The sequence below is a fragment of the Coregonus lavaretus genome, assembly GCF_964263955.1.
Source record: "Coregonus lavaretus genome assembly, chromosome: 13".
Taxonomy (NCBI): domain Eukaryota; kingdom Metazoa; phylum Chordata; class Actinopteri; order Salmoniformes; family Salmonidae; genus Coregonus; species Coregonus lavaretus.
The window spans coordinates 186,577-211,576 of NC_140000.1; the positions used below are offsets into that span (position 1 = coordinate 186,577).

General features: G+C 43.7%; 1 protein-coding gene across 5 annotated transcripts in view; it reads left to right on the forward strand.

Moving 5' to 3' along the window:
* LOC311140397 (protein MTSS 1-like) overlaps positions 1–25,000 on the forward strand; it is an 88,895-nt gene that overhangs the window by 41,918 nt on the left and 21,977 nt on the right. For all 5 annotated transcript variants that reach the window (XR_014614142.1, XM_084175433.1, XM_084175435.1 and 2 more), the window contains exons 4-6: positions 16,078–16,162; positions 17,319–17,410; positions 20,185–20,259. Coding sequence is in view for 4 of the 5 variants with exons in the window: in XM_084175433.1 (XP_084031559.1) it covers positions 16,078–16,162; positions 17,319–17,410; positions 20,185–20,259 (252 nt within the window). In the remaining variant the exon portion in view is untranslated. The remainder of the gene's footprint in view (positions 1–16,077; positions 16,163–17,318; positions 17,411–20,184; positions 20,260–25,000) is intronic.

Here is a 25,000-nt window from a genome sequence, read left to right on the forward strand (position 1 = left end):
CCCTGTATTCAAAACTAGATATATCTGGCCCTGTAGGATGCCTCCCTGTATTCAACACTAGAGATATCTGGCCCTGTAGGATGCCTCCCTGTATTCAACACTAGATATATCTGGCCCTGTAGGATGCATCCCTGTATTCAAAACTAGATATATCTGGCCCTGTAGGATGCATCCCTGTATTCAAAACTAGATATATCTGGCCCTGTAGGATGCCTGTATTCAACACTAGATATATCTGGCCCTGTAGGATGCCTCCCTGTATTCAAAACTAGATATATCTGGCCCTGTAGGATGCCTCCCTGTATTCAAAACTAGATATATCTGGCCCTGTAGGATGCCTCCCTGTATTCAAAACTAGATATATCTGGCCCTGTAGGATGCCTCCCTGTATTCAAAACTAGATATATCTGGCCCTGTAGGATGCCTCCCTGTATTCAACACTAGATATATCTGGCCCTGTAGGATGCCTCCCTGTATTCAACACTAGATATATCTGGCCCTGTAGAATGCCTCCCTGTATTCAACACTAGATATATCTGGCCCTGTAGAATGCCTCCCTGTATTCAACACTAGATATATCTGGCCCTGTAGCATGCCTCCCTGTATTTAGCAGTATAGACAACCCAGTGTTCCCACTGACATGCTGACTAACCACTGGTTGGTTGGGCTGTAGACACAGACTCTCTACCTTAGCTTTTAGGAGACCGTTTGGCTGCATTCCAATAGCCTTCCTCTCTTCCCTCTCCCCTAAGTGTTAAGTGTGCACTTCTTGATTCTTCTAATTAGGCACTTCTTCACCCCCTTAAAGTATTTAAAATAATTGGATTGGTGTAAGTAGCATGGGCTAGACTAGAGCATGGGATAACAGCAGAATGTGATACTGTTGCTATGCAAAAGATGAGCAACTGTCCTGCTGCTGCCTGCTTGCATAACGAGATACCTAAGTTTACAACCCAAATAGCACTATATTCCCTATTTAGTGCACTACTTTTGACCAGAGCCCTGTGGTTGCACCATATAGGGAATAGGGTGCCATTTAGGACCGAGTCCTCCAGTATTCTCCCAGTGCCTGAGACCAACGCTCCCAGTGCTTTGCTACAGCAACATGGTCATCTGATATGTAGGCCAGAGATGCTGCAGTGTTTTTAGTACCCAACAACCAGCCTGCCACACATCTGATATGTAGGCCAGAGATGCTGCAGTGTTTTTAGTACCCAACAACCAGCCTGCCACACATCTGATATCTGGGCAGAGATGCTGCAGTGTTTTTAGTACCCAACAACCAGCCTGCCACACATCTGATATCTGGCCAGAGATGCTGCAGTGTTTTTAGTACCCAACAACCAGCCTGCCACACATCTGATATCTGGGCAGAGGGGCTGCAGTGTTTTTAGTACCCAACAACCAGCCTGCCACACATCTGATATCTGGGCAGCCTACCACACTCTTAGAAAAAAGGGTTCTTCGGCTGTCCCCATAGGTGAATAATTTTTTTATTTTAGCAGACACTCTTATCCAGAGCGACTTACAGGAGCAATTAGGGTTATGTGCCTTTCTCAAGGGCACGTCGACAGATTTTCACCTAGTCGGCTCGGGGATTAGAACCAGCAACCTTTCGGTTACTGGCACAACGCTCTTAACCACTAAGCTACCTGCCGCCTCCTTTTTTATTCCAGGTAGAACCGTTTTTGGTTCCAGGTAGAACCCTCTGTGGAAAGGTTTTTACATGGAACCCAAAACAGTTCTCCCTGGAACCAAAAAGGGTTCTTCAAAGGGTTCTCCTATGGGGACAGCAGAAGAACCCATTTAGGTTCTAGATAGCACCTTTTTTTCTAGGAGTGCAGCCTACCACACATTCCTAACCTGATGTGGCTCAATGGAGCGTCACAACAGAGAGCAGGGCAGACAGGCTCTCTCTCTCTCTCTCTCTCTCTCTCTCTCTCTCTCTCTCTCTCTCTCTCTCTCTCTCTCTCCCTCCCTCCCTCCCTAAAGCACAGCTGTCCTCACCCTCCACAGATTCCTTTTCCCGTCCCTTTCTGTGTTATGTGACCATCTTGGTGACAGAAGGGGTACAGAGGAGACTAGTGATGAAGAGTTACAGTTGGTATGAGAGGGATTGGTTTACAGTGGTACTGTGACATACTACTAGAGGATGTAAAATAGGCTAGCTGCTTTGTCTCTAGAGAACGTGATCGTTCAGAGCAACGGCATGACCTAAAATAACCATTCAATACCCCTGGTTAAGCCCCAGATTCACTAATGCCTATTGCCACCTATGGCACCTGTGATGCTGCCATTGCCATATAAGCAGAACCAAGCCAGCTCTACTGTAGGTCTAGTGTTGCCTTGTGACATTCATAGACAACTGTCAACAAGGCTGTAACCTCACGTCTGAAATGAAATCTCTCTCATGTGATTCCTGGCATTCAGAGACCGTGTTGTTTAAAGAGGAGAGAGTGTCTCTCTGTCTGTCTGACCTGACGGCTACATTAATTAACCATGAGACCATGTTGTTTAAAGAGGAGAGAGTGTCTCTCTGTCTGTCTGACATGACGGCTACATTAATTAACCATGAGACCATGTTGTTTAAAGAGGAGAGAGTGTCTCTTTCTGTCTGACCTGACGGCTACATTAATTAATCATGAGACCATGTTGTTTAAAGAGGAGAGAGTGTCTCTCTGTCTGTCTTTCCTCACGGCTACGTTAAATAACCATGAGACCATGTTGTTTAAAGAGGAGAGAGTGTCTCTCTGTCTGTCTGACCTGACGGCTACATTAAGTAGCCATGAGACCATGTTGTTTAAAGAGGAGAGAGTGTCTCTCTGTCTGTCTGACCTGACGGCTACATTAAATAACCATGAGACCATGTTGTTTAAAGAGGAGAGAGTGTCTCTCTGTCTGTCTGACCTGACGGCTACATTAAATAACAATGAGACCATGTTGTTTAAAGAGGAGAGAGTGTCTCTCTGTCTGTCTGACCTGACAGCTACATTAATTAACCATGAGACCATGTTGTTTAAAGAGGAGAGAGTGTCTCTCTGTCTGTCTGACCTGACAGCTACATTAATTAACCATGAGACCATGTTGTTTAAAGAGGAGAGAGTGTCTCTCTGTCTGTCTGACCTGACGGCTGCATTAAATAACCCTATGCCATGATGGCTACCCTGTAGCTCAGATGGTAGAGCATGGCGCTTGCAACGCCAGGGTTGTGGGTTCGTTTCCCACGGGGGGCCAGTATAAAACATTTATGCACTCACTAACTGTAAGTCGCTCTGGATAAGAGCGTCTGCTAAATGACTAAAAATGTGAAAAATAAAAAACAAACATGAGACCATGTTGTTTAAAGAGGAGAGAGTGTCTCTGACCTGACGGCTACATTAAATAACCATGAGACCATGTTGTTTAAAGAGGAGAGAGAGTCGGTCTGACATGACGGCTACATTACATAACCCTACGCCATAATTACTTACAGCACAGCTGAGAAGCTCAAGGCCAGACCTGGGTTCAAATACTATTCGAAATCATTTCCAATACTTTATCTGGGCTTGATTATGCTCGCCTAGCTTAATGGAGCAATAGAATAGTCCCAAAACTGTAGACCCAGCCCATATGGCACTCCAGACAGGCTAGAGCGAACGCTCAAAGTATTTGAATGATTGCGAATAGCATTTGAACCCAGGTCTCCCAGTGCCAGAGCTGCATCAGGTCATCACAGTTTTAGTGTCTCAATCCCATTACGTCACGTTACAGATTAGTTAGAGATTAACCTACTGGCAACCAACCAACCAACTGCCAGTCAGTCAGTCAGTCCGTCAGTGAGAGTGAAAATAAGCCTTTGGAAGGCTGGCCAGCTTTCGATAGAAACAAAGAAACACTTGAGACAAGAACCAGAAGAGCATTTTGTGTTATTTATCCTTTATTTATACAGATAAATCCTCTGGAGATCAAACATCTCTTTTACGGGGGCTACCTGTCTATTGCTGTGTAGATTGTGCTTGAAGCAGCAGTGCACTAGGCAGGCACCAGTGAACTGGTCATAAATACGTCATAGACTATGACTCATGGGCTATATGAGATAGAAGTCATTCATTAAGAGGTGAATGACACAGCACGTAATACAGTACAGTACAATATAGTACAGTACAATATAGTACAGTACAGTACAATACAGTATAATATAGTACAGTACAGTCCAATACAGTACAATATAGTACTGTACAATATAGTACAGTACAATATAGTACAGTACAGTACAATACAGTATAATATAGTACAGTACAGTCCAATGCAGTACAATATAGTACAGTACAATATAGTACAGTACAGTACAATACAGTACAGTACAATACTGTACAATACAATACAGTACAGTACAATATAGTACAATACAGTACAGTATGTAACAGCAGGTAGATAGACACCTATGTAACAGCAGCTAGATAGACCCCCAGGGTACTGACAGTACAGTATGTAACAGCAGCTAGATAGAGCACCTGGGTACTGACAGTACAGTATGTAACATCAGCTAGATAGACCCCCAGGGTACTGACAGTACAGAATGTAATAGCAGCTAGATAGAGCCCCAGGGTACTGACAGTACAGTATGTAACAGCAGCTAGATAGACCCCCAGGGTACTGACAGTACAGTACAGTATGTAACAGCAGCTAGATAGACCCCCAGGGTACTGACAGTACAGTATGTAACAGCAGCTAGATAGACCCCCAGGGTACTGACAGTACAGTACAGTATGTAACAGCAGCTAGATAGACCCCCAGGGTACTGACAGTACAGTATGTAACAGCAGCTAGATAGACCCCCAGGGTACTGACAGTACAGTACAGTATGTAACAGCAGCTAGATAGACCCCCAGGGTACTGACAGTACAATACAGTATGTAACAGCAGCTAGATAGACCCCCAGGGTACTGACAGTACAGTACAGTATGTAACAGCAGCTAGATAGACCCCCAGGGTACTGACAGTACAGTACAGTATGTAACAGCAGCTAGATAGACCCCCAGGGTACTGACAGTACAGTACAGTATGTAACAGCAGCTAGATAGACCCCCAGGGTACTGACAGTACAGTACAGTATGTAACAGCAGCTAGATAGACCCCCAGGGTACTGACAGTACAGTACAGTATGTAACAGCAGCTAGATAGACCCCCAGGGTACTGACAGTACAGTACAGTATGTAACAGCAGCTAGATAGACCCCCAGGGTACTGACAGTACAGTACAGTATGTAACAGCAGCTAGATAGACCCCCAGGGTACTGACAGTACAATACAGTATGTAACAGCAGCTAGATAGACCCCCAGGGTACTGACAGTACAGTACAGTATGTAACAGCAGCTAGATAGACCCCCAGGGTACTGACAGTACAGTACAGTATGTAACAGCAGCTAGATAGACCCCCAGGGTACTGACAGTACAGTACAGTATGTAACAGCAGCTAGATAGACCCCCAGGGTACTGACAGTACAGTACAGTATGTAACAGCAGCTAGATAGACCCCCAGGGTACTGACAGTACAGTACAGTATGTAACAGCAGCTAGATAGACCCCCAGGGTACTGACAGTACAGTACAGTATGTAACAGCAGCTAGATAGACCCCCAGGGTACTGACAGTACAGTACAGTATGTAACAGCAGCTAGATAGAGCCCCCTGACAGTATCCTCTATCATCAGTGACTGGGTTCATCAAAGTATATCTGTTAAGGTGTGTATTCCTCTATTGTTGTTCTCAGTATAACCTCATATGACATTTCCAGGAGCTGAATATGACATATGGATGCTATTCCTATTAGAACATGCCAAGATTTCCGAAACGCCTCAGTTTCAAGAGGAGGTTGAGTCTTTAGAGGTCCAGCATAAGACAAAATGTTGCAGAATCCAGATCATGTTGGTGAAGTCCCAGCCATAAGATCTTGATCTCTAACCCGGTCCTAGCTTGTCATTACCAGGGCCTGCCTGGCTGGCTGGCTTGCTGTGTTTAGCCTGGCAGATAACCCATGTTATGTTGTATGGTGCACATATGTTCCCCATCCCCATGGGTTGAACCCTGAGATAGGATGATAGGAACCACTGCATTGCAGCACACAGCCTACTAACTACTGCTAATTAGAGGGCTGGAGCCAGGGGGCACAGAGGAACACACACACACTCTCACACACACACACACACACACACACACACACACACACACACACACACACACACACACACACACACACACACTGATAGGCCAGATTAGTCTCTCTCTGCTGCTCTGGGGCCGAGGGGTAACAGAACTCCCCCAGGTCCATGCAGACATTCTGTCAACATGGAGACCAGGCAGGTCCTGTGACCGGGCCGGGGGAATCTGACCTATCAGCAGTCTCAACTGTCAACACTGTCACCCTGTGTCACTTCTGATACGCGTTGGTTGTAACAATAAATAAGTATTTTTGAAAGTCCACTTCAGTTGCCTTCCAAGAGTTGCTGAATATTGTCTTGAATTTCGTCATCTTCAGTTTGCTCTTCTGGAAAGTCAGGTAGCGACAGTAGACTATTCAAGCTGTTCTGTTCATGCACCTTGGCTGGAAAGTGAAGTAGCGACAGACAGTACTATTCTGTTAACTCTCACCTTGTCACCTCTCCCTCGAGTCTGAGAGGGCAGAGACGGGCTTGCATCCCAAATGGCACCCTATTCCCATAATGTAACCTTTTATTTTAGCAGGGTCTCTTTTGCAAGGGGCCCTGGTCAAAGGTAGTGCACTAAATGGTTAATAGGGTGCCATTTGGGACACTGACAAAGTCAGACACTGGTCTCCACTTGACACTGTCTGTGGACTGGCAGCCCTGCAGTAGGCAGCAGTGGAGGTGAACTGAATAACCTCTGTTTTCTATGAGGTAAGCAGAAGAGATGGCAGGCAGGACTGAACACTCCCACGCTGACTACACTATTAACCCTGGTATACACCAGCTGACTGAACACTCCCACGCTGACTACACTATTAACCCTGGTATACACCTGCTGACTGAACACTCCCACGCTGACTACACTATTAACCCTGGTATACACCAGCTGACTGAACACTCCCACGCTGACTACACTATTAACCCTGGTATACACCTGCTGACTGAACACTCCCACGCTGACTACACTATTAACCCTGGTATACACCAGCTGACTGAACACTCCCACACTGACTACACTATTAACCCTGGTATACACCTGCTGACTGAACACTCCCACGCTGACTACACTATTAACCCTGGTATACACCAGCTGACTGAACACTCCCACGCTGACTACACTGTTAACCCTGGTATACACCAGCTGACTGAACACTCCCACGCTGACTACACTTGTGGGCGATTCATTAATTCAATTTAAGTGCTAGTTCAGTACCAGTCACTTCAGCTAGGATACTGAATTGTATGGTATATAGGATCCATCCATGTCCAGTTCAATTGATCTTTAGATTGATTGTCTCCTCATGTAATGGCTGAGGTGTTTCAGCATGTCTCAGCACGGCCTCTGAGTACTGCTGCTTTTAGCTAGAGAGTATCGAGGCCAGCCACCATGCGCTTCCTACCAGCGGCTGTTATCTGTTTCACTGGGGGTAAAACAGAAGGGAGCCAAGGTTTTCTTTCCCAGAGCGACCCTTGAAGAGCGCAGAACCACCACATTCTAACACACGCACACACATTCTGCCTCCGTCTACCAAGGGAACCAGCCAATCATAGTGGAGGCCAGAGCCCAGCTTCCCCCTGCTGTCTTGGCTAAAGGCTCAAACCAATGGATGGCGTGAGAAACACCAGACTACACAATTAAAAACTCAGCTCTGTTCCTCTCTGATCCTCTCTGTTCCTTCTAAAACTTCTAAAGTAGAACTAATGAAAGCCATTTTTATGGCATGTTTGTTTGTTTGGGTGAAAAAAATTGAACAACCACGAACGAACAAGTCTTCTGTTATGGTGAATGTAAAGACTCTGGGTTGGGCTTGTTATACAGGAAGGGCTGGGCTTTTATACAGGAAGGGTTGGGCTTGTTATACAGGAAGGGTTGGGCTTGTTATACAGGAAGGGCTTGATATACAGGAAGGTTTGGGCTTGTTATACAGGAAGGGCTTGTTATACAGGAAGGGCTTGTTATACAGGAAGGGTTGGGCTTGTTATACAGGAAGGGCTTGTTATACAGGAAGGGCTTGTTATACAGGAAGGGCTGCCAGCATGACTGCCAGAATGCATGTCCTCTCATGTAAGAAGGAATCATATGTGTCATGTGTTAGAACCTGAGCTTTGTGCTAGAGTCAGAGGAGGTGGATCATCTCCTCTACAGCTAGGTAGAGCTCCTACCCACGTTGGTTTCCCTGTCTGGGGTAGCTTCCTTATACCAGGGTTCTGTTCAGTAGGGCACACCATAGGAAAAATATCACTGTGGCTATCACCATAGGAGGACTATCAATATTGCTGTATTGTATTATTGTTCCTGACTGTGTTGTATGAAAGGGAGGGTTGTACCTCCTACTGCAACCACACCCTCTCAAATAACAGCTAGTCAATCTGAGGGAAAGGGGGGTGACCACCACACCCTTTCAAATAACAGCTAGTCAATCTGAGGGAAAGGGGGGTGACCACCACACCCTTTCAAATAACAGCTAGTCAATCTGAGGGAAAGGGGGTTAAGTGACAGCAACTCATAAAGGGGCTAAAATAAAAACAGTTGAGGAGTAAAGGGAGCTCTCTCTCTCTCTCTCTCTCTCTCTCTCTCTCTCTCTCTCTCTCTCTCTCTCTCTCTCTCTCTCTCTCTCTCTCTTTTATATTTATTTTAACCAGAAACAAGAGGTGGACTGTGTCTCAGTTGGAGCTGAGGTTGTGGGTTCTGCTGCTGGTTTTAGTTCAGACAGACGGGCAGACAGAGTGAGAGACAGAGAGGGATTGAGTGAAAACAATCAGGGTTCACAACTCAGTGTTACAGACAGTGCTCTTATGAGACTAGAGACTGACCTCCTTGTCGTCAAGATAATGAGATTGTGAAAGAATAACAGAGAAACTATTTTGTCACATTAACTCTACATATCTTTACACATTTTCCAGTTAATTTCAGGAGAAAAGTCACTTCTTTATTATCAGAATAGTGAGACTGAATGACATCTGTGAACTTCTATTGCAGTCTGTCTTCGTCCATTTATGTATTTTTCTGTCATTTTAAGTGTCTGTAAACATACAGTGTCATTTCAGACTGCGTTATACTGTACCGCCATAAAAGTGTTTCATTACATGGTTGGTCAAGCTGGTGGTTTTGTCTAAAGTCTTTACAAGCACAGTAGCAGTGTGTTTAAATAGGCTTAGGCAGTATACCGTATGCCGAGGTACACCACATGACCAAATATGTGGACACCTGCTCGTCGAATATCTCATTTCAAAATCATGGGCATTAAGATGGAGTTGGTCCCCCCTTTGCTGCTATAACAACCTCCACTCTTCTGGGAAGCCTTTCCTCTAGATGTTGGAACATTGCTGCGGGGACTTGCTTCCATTCAGCCACAAGAGCGTTAGTGAGGTCGGCACTGATGTTGGGCGATTAGGTCTGGCTCGCAGTCGGCGTTCCAATTCATCCCAAAGGTGTTTGATGGGGTTGAGGTCAGGGCTCTGTGTAGGCCAGTCAAGTTCTTCGATTTCGACAAACCATTTCTGTATGGACCTTTGTACACAGGGGCATTGTCATGCTCAAACAGGAAATGGCCTTCCCCAAACTGTTGCCACAAAGTTGGAAGCACAGAATCGTCTAGAATGTCATTGTATGCTGTAGCGTTAAGATTTCCATTCACAGTTAACTAAGGGGCCTAGCCTGAACCATGAAAAACAGCCCCAGACCATTATTCCTCCTCCACCAAACTTTACAGTTGGCACTATGCATTGGGGCAGGTAGCGTTCTCATGGTATCTGCCAAACCCAGATTTGTCCGTCAGACTGCCAGATGGTGAAGCGTGATTCATCACTCCAGAGAACGCGTTTCCACTGCTCCAGAGTCCAATGGCGGCAAGCTTTACACCATTCCAGCCGACGCTTGGCATTGCGCATGGTGATCTTAGGCTTGTGTGCGGCTGCTCGGCCATGGAAACCCATTTCATGAAGCTCTCGACGAACAGTTCTTGTGCTGAAGTTGCTTCCAGAGGAAGTTTGGAATTTGAAGGGGTGTCCACATACTTTTGTATATATACTGTATGTTTGTTTACAAAGACCATACGGAGCAAACGGAAGCTTTGTGACGTGACAACCCACTGATGTGCAGCGCAAGAGAGGTGATCAGGTTACACTCGAAATTCACTACTAATGTTTGCCAGCTAAATATTTTATAACTATAAGTGTAACTATCTAAGATGTGCCAAATCAATTATCTCCAGGGCTCCAGCTATGCATTTGGTTTGCTAGCTAAGTGGCTAGCTTGCAAGATCAAGCTTATTGTTTAAAGCAGAGACAACCAATCCCCTCCTGGATCCAGATCCCTACTGTCTAATATTGTTTTGTGCGTGCAGCAAACTGTGAGTAGCCTTTTGAGATAGTTGTATAACTTTATGAGCTGGGTTGTTTGTCCTTCCAATTTGCTTGCGCTTGTTAGCATTTAGCTAGCGTCTGCTATGGGAATTCGCATTCGCTTGTTAGCATTTAGTTAGCATCCGCTATAGAATTCTATGGAATTTGCTAGTACTTTGTTAGCATTTAGCTAGCGTCTGCTATGGGAATTTGCTAGTATTTTGTTAGCATTTGTTTTTGTTTTATGTTTGGAAAGAAATTGAGCCCCTTGTGTGCACTGCCGGTAATAACGAATACCCCGGTATGGTACAAGAACAGTATGAAGGTATACAAATCTGGATCCAGCCCAACCCTAGTTTAAACTCTTCTGGACATTGTCTCTACTACAGTTCTGTCTGAACGGCCCCTGACAATCGTAAGGCCTAAGACCCAAACACAGCTGCATTTTCTGGCCACAACCCGCCAAATACAACCTCTGTATCAAGGGGGCTAAGATCCAACCCCGTATCAAGGGGGCTAAGATCCAACCCTGTATCAAGGGGGCTGAGATCCAACCCTGTATCAAGGGGGCTAAGATCCAACCCTGTATCAAGGGGGCTAAGATCCAACCCCGTATCAAGGGGGCTAAGATCCAACCCTGTATCAAGGGGGCTGAGATCCAACCCTGTATCAAGGGGGCTGAGATCCAACCCTGTATCAAGGGGGCTGAGATCCAACCCTGTATCAAGGGGGCTGAGATCCAACCCTGTATCAAGGGGGCTGAGATCCAACCCTGTATCAAGGGGGCTGAGATCCAACCCTGTATCAAGGGGGCTGAGATCCAATCCTGTATCAAGGGTCTGAGATCCAACCCTGTATCAAGGGGGCTGAGATCCAACCCTGTATCAAGGGGGCTGAGATCCAACCTCTGTATCAAGGGGGCTGAGATCCAACCCTGTATCAAGGGGGCTGAGATCCAATCCTGTATCAAGGGGGCTAAGATCCAACCCTGTATCAAGGTGGCTGAGCTCCAACCTCTGTATCAAGGGGGCTGAGATCCAACCCTGTATCAAGGGGGCAAATCTACCCCCACCCACTACCATACAAACTCCAACAAAAGCAGTAGGTCTAAGTGAGTTTCTGGAAGTGATTTGTAGTCCCGTCCTGCAGAGCTGCTCATTCATTCCACAGTAGAGCAGTCTGCTCCATGCAGAGTTAAACAGAACAGACCTTCACTCACACAGGGCAGGGCACTGAGGACAGACAATGGTCCTGCCCGTCAATGTCAAGCCTCTCATCTGGCTTGCAGTGTTGACTGGTCTAAAGGAGGCCCCCGCTGGTTTTAGGGTTCTGGTGAGGCTTTACTGCCATGGTCTGGGCATGGATACATGGACCACGTGCCCAGCTAAACACAGACAGGAACACACACCAACTGTACACCCATACTGTACACACACGTCTGTCTGTCTGTCCTTCATCCAGGCTGTGTGTTAGCCTTAATGGGATCCGGCAGCGTTAATAAGTGTTAATACCTCTTTAAACCAGAGGAAGTGATTTGTAAAATGCCTTTTTTATTTCGAATTAATCTCCAAGCAGATTAGTTAGTCATAGCGTGGTCTGGCGTTTTGAGCCCAGGCATAGAGGTGAATGGGCGGCTGCAAGGCTAGCCAAGGCAAATGAAACCTGCCTTGTAGGGCATTATAGTGAGTAACCTTTATGTTACTACTAGCTTGCTCCTAGACCTATAGGCCTATGTGCTCTACCCAAGCTCAAAATAATAGAGGAGTTGGCTAAGCTAAAGCACATTCAGATCTGGGACCTGGCAACTTCAGCAGTAGTGTTCCCTTGAGTCATGCCTGTGTCTCAAGTCAAGTGTCTATGTTAGAGCAATGTTAGCTGCAGAGCCTTAGTTAATGGAGTGTTGTAGTTCAGCAGGGCCGTGTCCTGTCATAGCTGCTCTGTCCTGTTGACGAGGCAGAGAGAGGGGAACAGAACAGGGAACAATACCCTGGGAGGGAGTCCCTGTCAGGGAGACAATGTGTCCGTCCGCTGCAGCTCAGCCCCTGGGTCTGGGGGTCGTACAGCTGCTGGGACCTTTCAGTGTTTTTGGGGGACCATGGACGGCCTTTCAGTGTTTTTGGGGGACCATGGACGGCCTTTCAGTGTTTTTGGGGGACCATGGACGGCCTTTCAGTGTTTTGGGGACCAGGGGCCTTTGTGTTGGCTAGGTACCCCTGGAGGAATTTGACAAGTGTGTTGTGGCACCTCATTGCTACTCTCCTCTCCCAGGCCTCGAATTTCCCGGCGGCATCGACGGCCATGGTGTTCGATGCCCCCTTGTGTGGCTGTAATGCCCCCCAGCAATGCGCACATGGCGGTAGGCTATAAGCACAAATGTTCCAAAATGCAATTAGCTGGAAAACACAGTTCTCCAAAGCGCACCGCAAATACGAGCGATTTCATTTGACAGAGATGAAAATATCCTTTTAGAAATGTAGAAAGATGGAAGCTCTAAAGATGCACCGACTAGCATGGGTTGTTGATATGACTAGGATTGTGTCTTTGCCTGCTGGAGAACAAAATAAAGTTGAGAACATGAGAGAAATACTGGTTTCCATGGCTATGAGGAAGTGTTTATAAAATAATCCCCTTAACATTCCTATGTAAAAAAAACACGTCAAGGTTTTAAACAATTATGTTTATGGTTAAATAGTTTTAAAATGTTGACTGCCTGCCTCCGCTCAGATTGCAAAGTGGGTGATGTTGCTGTGCGCAACATGCACTGGCCTGTCTCTCCTATATGAACGAACAGTGCCTCGAGTATGACAGAATCAAGCCTTTAGACCTTAATATTATTTATCCTATATTATACTGTATCTGTCAAACATGGCTGCCGTTTAGCCTGCTACATTTCCTGGCGCTTCCCTCCTGTCAGCATTGGTCTGGACATGACAGACTGTAGCCAATAACCATAGTCTATCACCTGCACTTTGACAGGTTGGCTAATTCATTATTTATGTACATTTACATAGACTTATGTTTTTCTTAACAGAACATCTAGTGTTTTTTGGTTTTCAAAACAATTTAATTGGCTATTTTGGTTAATGGCCTTGGTGCCCTAGCAGATTGGGCACCTCTTGATGGCCTTGCCCCTAAAACCATGAAATTCCAGGCCTGTCCTCTCCCTCCCTCTCTGTCTCTCTCTCCCTCATTTAGCTCTCCTCTACTTTTTCCTCTCTCTCTCTCTCTTTCTCTCTCTCCCTCCTCTTCCATCTCTTTCTCTGGATGAGTAGTGCACTATATAGGGAATAGAGTACCATTTGGGATGCTACCCTTCTTTGACCCCAGTACAGATCAGCACTAATAGGACTTGTTTTTTAAATGCTATGACACTCTGTGAAACTGAACGTTTGACCTCTTGGCATTCTAGTTTCTATTGTCTGTTTCTTCCAGACAGACTATTACTATCTCACTCTGATGTCTGTTACTTCCAATAGATCACTACGTCATTGTGTTGTGAGGTATGTTATGTGAAGTTTCTCATACGGTTGTAGTCTATTGTTATGAAGTTTCTCATGGGGATATATTGTTTGTGTCTTGTTTATATAAATAACATTGTTAAATGCTGTAAAAAAAAAAAAATGATAGTGTTGTATTCCATTGCTCCATTGAAATCAGATTTTCTAGCACTGCAGAGGTCACTATTGGATCTAAAGTTAGTGCTAAATGCAAACCAAACAAAATGCATGCATTTTTTCTAGGTCCCATAACCCAGATTTAAAGAATTTGTAATGACTAGTTTGAACGGTACACAAATTGAGCGAGTTCCTTCCTACAAATATCTTGATATTTGGCTTGATGACAAACTGTAATTTAAAAAACATGTCACTGAGCTGGTGAAGAAGTTGAAGTTCAAGGTTGGTTTCTTTTACAGAAACAAAGCATGTCTGACTTTTGTTCATAGAAAGGAAATTGTCCAGGTCACTTTTATGTCTATTTTAGATTCTGGGGATATTATCTATATGCATGCAGCAGCATCTACACTTAAACCACTAGATGCTGTTTTCCATTGTGCCCTTAGGTTTATTACTGGTGATGGTTCTAGAACTCACCATTGTGCCCTTAGGTTTATTACTGGTGATGGTTCTAGAACTCACCATTGTGCCCTTAGGTTTATTACTGGTGATGGATATAGAACTCACCATTGTGCCCTTAGGTTTATTACTGGTGATGGTTCTAGAACTCACCATTGTGCCCTTAGGTTTATTACTGGTGATGGTTCTAGAACTCACCATTGTGCCCTTAGGTTTATTACTGGTGATGGTTATAGAACTCACCATTGTGCCATTAGGTTTATTACTGCTGATGGTTCTAGAACTCACCATTGTGCCCTTAGGTTTATTACTGGTGATGGTTATAGAACTCACCATTGTGCCATTAGGTTTATTACTGCTGATGGTTCTAGAACTCACCATTGTGCCCTTAGGTTTATTAGTGCTGATGGTTCTAGAACTCACCATTGTGCCCTTAGGTTTATTACTGGTGATAATTTTAGAACTCACCATTGTGTTTTGTATCAAAAAGTGGGTTGGGCTCCTTTGTATGAAGGAGAGAGCAGCATTCTCTAGTGTTTATTTACAAAGCACCCATGCAGAAACGTCCTATCTATCTATCATCATTAATTCAATTTAGACTTCCAAATGACCAAACCCGGTCACGGGCTTGGATAACACTGGAGGCCCCTTCGGTCTCCACAGAGTTGGGTAAAGCTGCTTTTAGGTTTTTTGTGCCATTTATGTGGAACAACTTACACAGCTCTCTGAAATGAGATGTTCTGGTCCCCCTGGGTCAGTTCAGAGTAATGATCAGAGACCTCTATGTTGATAAATGTGTCTGTTTTTCTTAACATGTTTTGTAACTTTGTATGTTGTATGTTGTATATATGTTTGATGTATTTATGCAGGGCTCATCTGAAAAAGAGACCATTTTGTCTGTTACAGGAGGCACCAGAGACATTGGTTCAGCTCTAACCAGGATGTATTGTTTGTCTTTTACAGGAGGCACCAGAGACATTGGTTCAGCTCTAAACAGGATGTATTGTTTGTCTGTTACAGGAGGCACCAGAGACATTGGTTCAGCTCTAACCGGGATGTATTGTTTGTCTGTTACAGGAGGCACCAGAGACATTGGTTCAGCTCTAACCGGGATGTATTGTTTGTGTGTTACAGGAGGCACCAGAGACATTGGTTCAGCTCTAACCAGGATGTATTGTTTGTGTGTTACAGGAGGCACCAGGGACATTGGTTCAGCTCTAACCAGGATGTATTGTTTGTGTGTTACAGGAGGCACCAGGGACATTGGTTCAGCTCTAACCAGGATGTATTGTTTGTGTGTTACAGGAGGCACCAGAGACATTGGTTCAGCTCTAACCAGGATGTATTGTTTGTGTGTTACAGGAGGCACCAGAGACATTGATTCAGCTCTAACCAGGATGTATTGTTTGTGTGTTACAGGAGGCACCAGAGACATTGGTTCAGCTCTAACCAGGATGTATTGTTTGTGTGTTACAGGAGGCACCAGAGACATTGGTTCAGCTCTAACCAGGATGTGTATGAGACACAGAAGCATCGAGGCCAAGCTGAGACAGTTTTCAATGTAAGGATTTTCTCATTTACAATGGGACTACTTGAACATCATTTACCATTGATTTGTAGTACGTGTCACTTTGAATGAAATTAAGAAGTGTGTGTGTGTGTGTGTGTGTGTGTGTGTGTGTATGTGTGTGTGTGTGTAACAGTGTTGTTAAAGCGAGACATTAGTGATGAGTCTGTAGAATGTCACCCAGCTCAGCCGATTCTACTCTTTCCCAGCATTCCACTGTCTCAGGGGCATGTCTGGTCTGCAACACACAAACAGTCACACAGGGGGATCTCTAATTTCTTCAAGGCATTTTGGAGAAATTCTTCTTGCGTCTCCATGGCTGTGACGGTGTGCAGTAGTAAACCTAGGTGCCTGTGGTCAAGCCTAGCTACACACACGCACAGACACACACACACACGCACACACACACACACACACACACACACACAAACACACGCACAGACACACACACACACACACATTCTGTCTCTGTCTGTCTGTGTGTGACAATATGTGTCCAGACATGGAGCCAGGGTCTAATATTATTCTCAGCTGCCTGGCTCACATCACCACTATACCCCGCCCCTCTGGTCTGGGAGAACTATAACATAATAATAATATATAATATGCCATTTAGCAGACGCTTTTATCCAAAGCGACTTACAGTCATGTGTGCATACATTTTTACGTATGGGTGGTCCCGGGGATCGAACCCACTACACTGGCGTTACAAGCGCCATGCTCTACCAATTGAGCTACAGAGGACCACATAGTATGCCCCGCCCCTCTGGTCTGAGAGAAGTATAACATCACACCACCACTATGCCCCGCCCCTCTGGTCTGGGAGAACTATAACATCACATCACCACTATGCCCCGCCCCTCTGGTCTGGGAGAACTATAACATCACACCACCACTATGCCCCGCCCCTCTGGTCTGGGAGAACTATAACATCACATCCCCACTATGCCCCGCCCCTCTGGTCTGGGAGAACTATTGACCATTTGAATGTTCTAAGGATCCTCTAGGTTGGTTGGTTCTAGGGTATTGAATCACAGTAAATAATCTAGGTCTACTGAAAGACTAGCCTTTTGGTGGGCTAGAAGAGATCCTAATAAACAATAATGGATTTCTAAATGTTTCTCACCTTTGTGATTGCTGTGACCTGCAGGGCTTTCATGGACTGCCTAATCAACCCTCTACAGGATCAGATGGAGGAGTGGAAGAGAGGAACCAACACTCTGGATAAGGACCATGCTAAAGGTACCATCATAACATATAGATATATAATAATACAGTGGGGAAAAAAAGTATTTAGTCAGCCACCAATTGTGCAAGTTCTCCCACTTAAAAAGATGAGAGAGGCCTGTAATTTTCTTCATAGGTACACGTCAACTATGACAGACAAAATGAGGAAAAAAATTCCAGAAAATCACATTGTAGGATTTTTTATGAATTTATTTGCAAATTATGGTGGAAAATAAGTATTTGGTCAATAACAAAAGTTTCTCAATACTTTGTTATATACCCTTTGTTGGCAATGACACAGGTCAAACGTTTTCTGTAAGTCTTCACAAGGTTTTCACACACTGTTGCTGGTATTTTGGCCCATTCCTCCATGCATATCTCCTCTAGAGCAGTGATGTTTTGGGGCTGTCGCTGGGCAACATGGACTTTCAACTCCCTCCAAAGATTTTTCTATGGGGTTGAGATCTGGAGACTGGCTAGGCCACTCCAGGACCTTGAAATGCTTCTTACGAAGCCACTCCTTTGTTGCCCGGGCGGTGTGTTTGGGATCATTGTCATGCTGAAAGACCCAGCCACGTTTCATCTTCAATGCCCTTGCTGATGGAAGGAGGTTTTCACTCAAAATCTCACGATACATGGCCCCATTCATTCTTTCCTTTACACGGATCAGTCGTCCTGGTCCCTTTGCAGAAAAACAGCCCCAAAGCATGATGTTTCCACCCCCATGCTTAACAGTAGGTATGGTGTTCTTTGGATGCAACTCAGCATTCTTTGTCCTCCAAACATGACGAGTTGAGTTTTTATCAAAAAGTTTCTTTTTTGGTTTCATCTGACCATATGACATTCTCCCAATCCTCTTCTGGATCATCCAAATGCACTCTAGCAAACTTCAGACGGGCCTGGACATGTACTGGCTTAAGCAGGGGGACACGTCTGGCACTGCAGGATTTGAGTCCCTGGCGGCGTAGTGTGTTACTGATGGTAGGCTTTGTTACTTTGGTCCCAGTTCTCTGCAGGTCATTCACTAGGTCCCCCCGTGTGGTTCTGGGATTTTTGCTCACCGTTCTTGTGATCATTATGACCCCACGGGGTGAGATCTTGCGTGGAGCCCCAGATCGAGGGAGATTATCAGTGTTCTTGTATGACTTCCATTTCCTAATAATTGCTCCCACAGTTGATTTCTTCAAACCAAGCTGCTTACCTATTGCAGATTCAGTCTTCCCAGCCTGGTGCAGGTCTACAATTGTGTTTCTGGTGTCCTTTGACAGCTCTTTGGTCTTGGCCATAGTGGAGTTTGGAGTGTGACTGTTTGAGGTTGTGGACATGTGTCTTTTATACTGATAACAAGTTCAAACAGGTGCCATTAATACAGGTAACGAGTGGAGGACAGAGGAGCCTCTTAAAGAAGAAGTTACAGGTCTGTGAGAGCCAGAAATCTTGCATGTTTGTAGGTGACCAAATACTTATTTTCCACCATAATTTGCAAATAAATTCATAAAAAATCCTACAATGTGATTTTCTGGAGAGAAAAAAATCTCAATTTGTCTGTCATAGTTGACGTGTACCTATGATGGAAATTACAGGCCTCTCTCATCTTTTTAAGGGGGAGAACTTGCACAATTGGTGGCTGACTAAATACTTTTTTCCCCCACTGTATAACCATACACTACATGACCAAAAGTATGTGGACACCTGCTTGTCGAACATCTCATTCCAAAATCATGGGCATTAATATGGAGTTGGTCCCCCCTTTGCTGCTATAACAGCCTCCACTCTTCTGGAAAGGCTTTCCACTACATGTTGTTGGAACATTGCTGCGGGGACTTGCTTCCATTCAGCCACAAGAGCATTAGTGAGGTCGGGGCTGATGTTGGGCGATTAGGCCTGGCTCGCAGTCGGCGTTCCAATTCATCCCAAAGGTGTTCGATGGGGTTGAGGTCAGGGCTGTGTGCAGGCCAGTCAAGTTTTTCCACACCGATCTCGATGAAACATTTCTGTATGGCATTGTCATGCTGAAACAGGAAAGGGCCTTCCCCAAAATGTTGCCACAAAGTTGGAACAAGCTAGTCACAAAGTTTTACGCGCTTCAGCACTCGGTGGTCCCGTTCTGTGAGCTTGTGTGGCCTACCACTTCGCGGCTCAGCTGTTGTTGCTCCTAGGCGTTTCCACTTCACAATAACAGCACTTACAGTTGACCGGGGCAGCTCTAGCAGGGCAGAAATTTGACGAACTGACTTGTTGAAAAGGTGCCATCCTATGACGTTGAAGTCACTGAGCTCTTCATTAAGGCCATTCTACTGCCAATATTTGTCTATGGAGATTGCATGGCTGTGTGCTCGATTTTATACACCTGTCAGCAACGGGTGTGGCTGAAATAGAATCTACTAAATTGAAGAGGTGTCCACAAACTGCTGTAAAAATAGTATACTACCATAACTCTCCAATACTAATCTTTACCTCTGCACACCACAGTCAACATTCACTCTCTGCTTAGGTTCATCTTCTTTTTTTTTTGTGTGACCCGAATGTTGTTTTATTGTACAATTAGTAAAACACACGTCAAAACCAACAAGACAGGGTCAATCACATATGAGCTCACCATTTGGCACAATAGTGAACCAATGAGTTATAGCTGTTTATTAATGGCTGATAAACTACAGAATAACGTGTATATCATGCAGTAAACTACTTCACCTTTTACCACCCCCCAGAAATGTTATAATATCCACTGACTCTGCTTAGCTTTAGGGTTTCCTGACACGTTGTTGACCCCATTCCCCCCCCCACAGAGTACAAGAAAGTTCGGAGTGAGATCAAGAAGAAGTCTTTAGACACTCTAAAGCTGCAGAAGAAGGCAAAGAAAGGTAGACTCTCTCTATCCATCTATCCATCCACGCTGCTTCACTTCTTCACTGGCTGTGCCATACAAATAGAACTATTACAACATATGTACGATACATATAATTGCTGTGGGCTTGGCTGTAGAAGTATAGTTAGAACAGTATAAACCTCCTATGGGCTGTGCTTCCCCTTAAGGTCATACATACACATTCCATGTAGTCTAAAGCAAATAGAGTTGAATATCAATGAGTCTACTCAGGGACATTGTTGCTTATGTCATAGAAATAAAACAAACAGGATAAACACAGTACATATTTATGTAACATTTATTATATATAGTACATCTCTATGGCCTGTACCATCTCTTAACGTCATCTCTACGTACATTTGGTACTCTTAGGCAAATTGACTTGCAAATTGAGTTGAACATCCTCCCTACTGAATGTCCTTACTCTACTATGGTTTATGATGGTTATGTAAGAATGTTCCTGATCCCTGTCAGACTCTGTGGATGTCAGATATCATCTGTAGACATGAATCTATCTAAATGATGTCTGGAGAACAACAACAACAACAACATCAGCTCATATTGACTGTCATTATACTGAAACCAGGAACAGACACCGGCTGTGTCCCAAATGGCACCCTATTTCCTAAATAGTGCACTACTTTGGACCAGAGGCCCATAGGGCTCAAAGTAGTGCACTATTTATGAAATAGGGTGTCATTTGGGAGACGTTCGCTGCTTATCTACTGAGTATCAGTTTGTGCTGTCCTTTCTCCCTCGAAGGACAGCACATCCTATTGAATAAGGTCTGATGCGAGCATGCAGTCAGTCAGTCTTCGTGTAGGCCTACACACCATGAAAGGAAATGGAGAAGCTATTGAAAGGTTCAATATGTCTAGACGGATAGACAGAAAGAGAGCATCTATGGAAGCTCCTATTCAAGCTGTCAGTCATCTTAAGTGGCAAAAAGTCCAGTTGAAATTTCAAATGTCCATCTTGAAAGCACCAAAACATCTATGCATTTTCTGCTTTCAAAGTGAACTTCGACCTTTTTTAACACTTCTATAGCTCAAATGCTGTGCTGTTGTATTTCCATGGTGCAGTATTTAGCAGTATGCACCTGGTCTTCTTATTATTACCCCAACACTGATTAACAATCTGGACATCTAGTATGGTAAACATTACCCCAACACTGATTAACAATCTGGACATCTAGTATGGTAAACATTACCCCAACACTGATTAACAATCTGGACATCTAGTATGGTAAACATTACCCCAACACTGATTAACAATCTGGACATCTAGTATGGTAAACATTACCCCAACACTGATTAACAATCTGGACATCTAGTATGGTAAACATTACCCCAACACTGATTAACAATCTGGACATCTAGCATGGAATGCACCAATTTGTAAGTCACTCTGGATAAGAGTGTCTGCTAAATGATGTAAATGTAAATGTAAACATTACCTTACTTGGAAACAGAGGGAAGATTGGAGCAGATTTCTGTTAGTATCAGGTTGGCAGTGCTGTAGCTCGCAGAAATGCAATGTTTTGGAAGAACACCATACATAGAGAGAAGTTGAATGTTTGATGAGAAGTTGATGAATAATGGCTTGATCAAAACCAGCTGAAACACTGAACTGGCTAACCTAAATTATAAAAACCAGCTGAAACACTGAACTAGCTAGCCTAAATGATCAAAACCAGCTGAAACACTGAACTAGTTAGCCTAAATGATCAAAACCACCTGAAACACTAAACTAGTTAGCCTAAATAATCAAAACCAGCTGATACACTGAACTAGTTAGCCTAAATGATCAAAACCACCTGAAACACTAAACTAGTTAGCCTAAATAATCAAAACCACCTGAAACACTGAACTAGTTAGCCTAAATGATCAAAACCACCTGAAACAATGAACTAGCTAGCCTAAATGTCTTGATCAAAACCACCTGAAACACTGAACTAGCTAACCTAAATGTCTTGATCAAAACCACCTGAAACACTGAACTAGCTAGCCTAAATGTCTTGATCAAAACCACCTGAAACACTGAACTAGCTAACCTAAATGTCTTGATCAAAACCACCTGAAACACTGAACTAGTTAGCCTAAATGATCAAAACCACCTGAAACACTGAACTAGCTAGCCTAAATGTCTTGATCAAAACCACCTGAAACACTGAACTAGCTAACCTAAATGTCTTGATCAAAACCACCTGAAACACTGAACTAGTTAGCCTAAATGATCAAAACCACCTGAAACACTGAACTAGCTAGCCTAAATGTCTTGATCAAAACCACCTGAAACACTGAACTAGCTAACCTAAATGTCTTGATCAAAACCACCTGAAACACTGAACTAGTTAGCCTAAATGATCAAAACCAGCTGATACACTGAACTAGTTAGCCTAAATGATCAAAACCACCTGAAACACTAAACTAGTTAGCCTAAATAATCAAAACCACCTGAAACACTGAACTAGTTAGCCTAAATGATCAAAACCACCTGAAACAATGAACTAGCTAGCCTAAATGTCTTGATCAAAACCACCTGAAACACTGAACTAGCTAACCTAAATGTCTTGATCAAAACCACCTGAAACACTGAACTAGCTAGCCTAAATGTCTTGATCAAAACCACCTGAAACACTGAACTAGCTAACCTAAATGTCTTGATCAAAACCACCTGAAACACTGAACTAGTTAGCCTAAATGATCAAAACCACCTGAAACACTGAACTAGCTAGCCTAAATGTCTTGATCAAAACCACCTGAAACACTGAACTAGCTAACCTAAATGTCTTGATCAAAACCACCTGAAACACTGAACTAGTTAGCCTAAATGATCAAAACCACCTGAAACACTGAACTAGCTAGCCTAAATGTCTTGATCAAAACCACCTGAAACACTGAACTAGCTAACCTAAATGTCTTGATCAAAACCACCTGAAACACTGAACTAGTTAGCCTAAATGATCAAAACCACCTGAAACACTGAACTAGTTAGCCTAAATGATCAAAACCACCTGAAACACTGAACTAGCTAGCCTAAATGTCTTGATCAAAACCACCTGAAACACTGAACTAGCTAACCTAAATGTCTTGATCAAAACCATCTGAAACACTGAACAAGCTATCCTAAATGTCTTCATTAAAACCACCTGGAACACTGAACTAGCTATCCTAAATGTGTTGATCAAAACCATCTGAATCACTGAACTAGTTAGCCTAAATTATAAAAACCAGCTGAAACACTGAACTAGCTAGCCGAAATGATCAAAACTACCTGAAACACTGAACTAGTTAGCCTAAATGATCAAAACCACCTGAAACACTAAACTAGTTAGCCTAAATTATCAAAATCAGCTGAAACACTGAACTAGCAACCTAAATGTATTGATCAAAACCACCTGAAACGCTGAACTAGCTAGTCTAAATGATCAACACCACTTGAAACACTGAACTAGCTATCCTAAATGTCTTGATCAAAACCACCTGAAACACAGAACTAGTTAGCCTAAATGATCAAAACAACCTGAAACACTGAACTAGCTAACCTAGATGTCTTGATCAAAAACCCCTGAAACACAGAACTAGTTAGCCTAAATGATCAAAACCACCTGAAACACTGAACTAGCTAGCCTAAATGTCTTGATCAAAACCACCTGAAACCCTGAACTAGCTAGTCATATGATCAAAACCACCTGAAACACTGAACTAGCTAACCTAAATGTTTCGATCAAAACCACCTGAAACACTGATCTAGCTAACCTAAATGTCTTGATCAAAACCAGCTGAAACACTGATCTAGCTAACCTACATTTTTTTGATCAAAACCACCTGAAACACTGATCTAGCTAACCTAAATGTCTTGATCAAAACCACCTGAAACACTGAACTAGTTAGCCTAAATGATCAGAACCACCTGAAACACTGAACTAGCTAACCTAAATGTCTTAATCAAAACCACCTGGAACACTGATCTAGCTAACCTAAATGTCTTGATCAAAACCAGCTGAAACACTGAACTAGTTAGCCTAAATGACCAAAACCACCTGGAACACTGAACTAGCTAACCTAAATGTCTTGATCAAAACCACCTGAAACACTGATCGAGCTAACCTAAATGTCTTGACCAAAACCAGCTGAAACACTGAACTAGTTAGCCTAAATGATCAAACCAGCTGAAACACTGAACTAGCTAACCTAAATGTCTTGATCAAAACCAGCTGAAACACTGAACTAGTTAGCTTAAATGATCAAAACCAGCTCAAACACTGAACTAGCTAACCTAAATGTCTTCATCAAAACCACCTGGAACACTGATCTAGCTAACTTACAGTGGGGAAAATAAGTATTTAGTCAGCCACCAATTGTGCAAGTTCTCCCACTTAAAAAGATGAGAGAGGCCTGTAATTTTCATCATAGGTACACGTCAACTATGACAGACAAAATGAGGGAAAAAAATCCTGAAAATCACATTGTAGGATTTGTAATGAATTTATTTGCAAATTATGGTGGAAAATAAGTATTTGGTCACCTACAAACAAGCAAGATTTCTGGCTCTCACAGACCTGTAACTTATTCTTTAAGAGGCTCCTCTGTCCTCTACTCGTTACCTGTATTAATGGCACCTGTTTGAACTTGTTATCAGTATAAAAGACACCTGTCCACAACCTCAAACAGTCACACTCCAAACTCCACTATGGCCAAGACCAAAGAGCTGTCAAAGGACACCAGAAACAA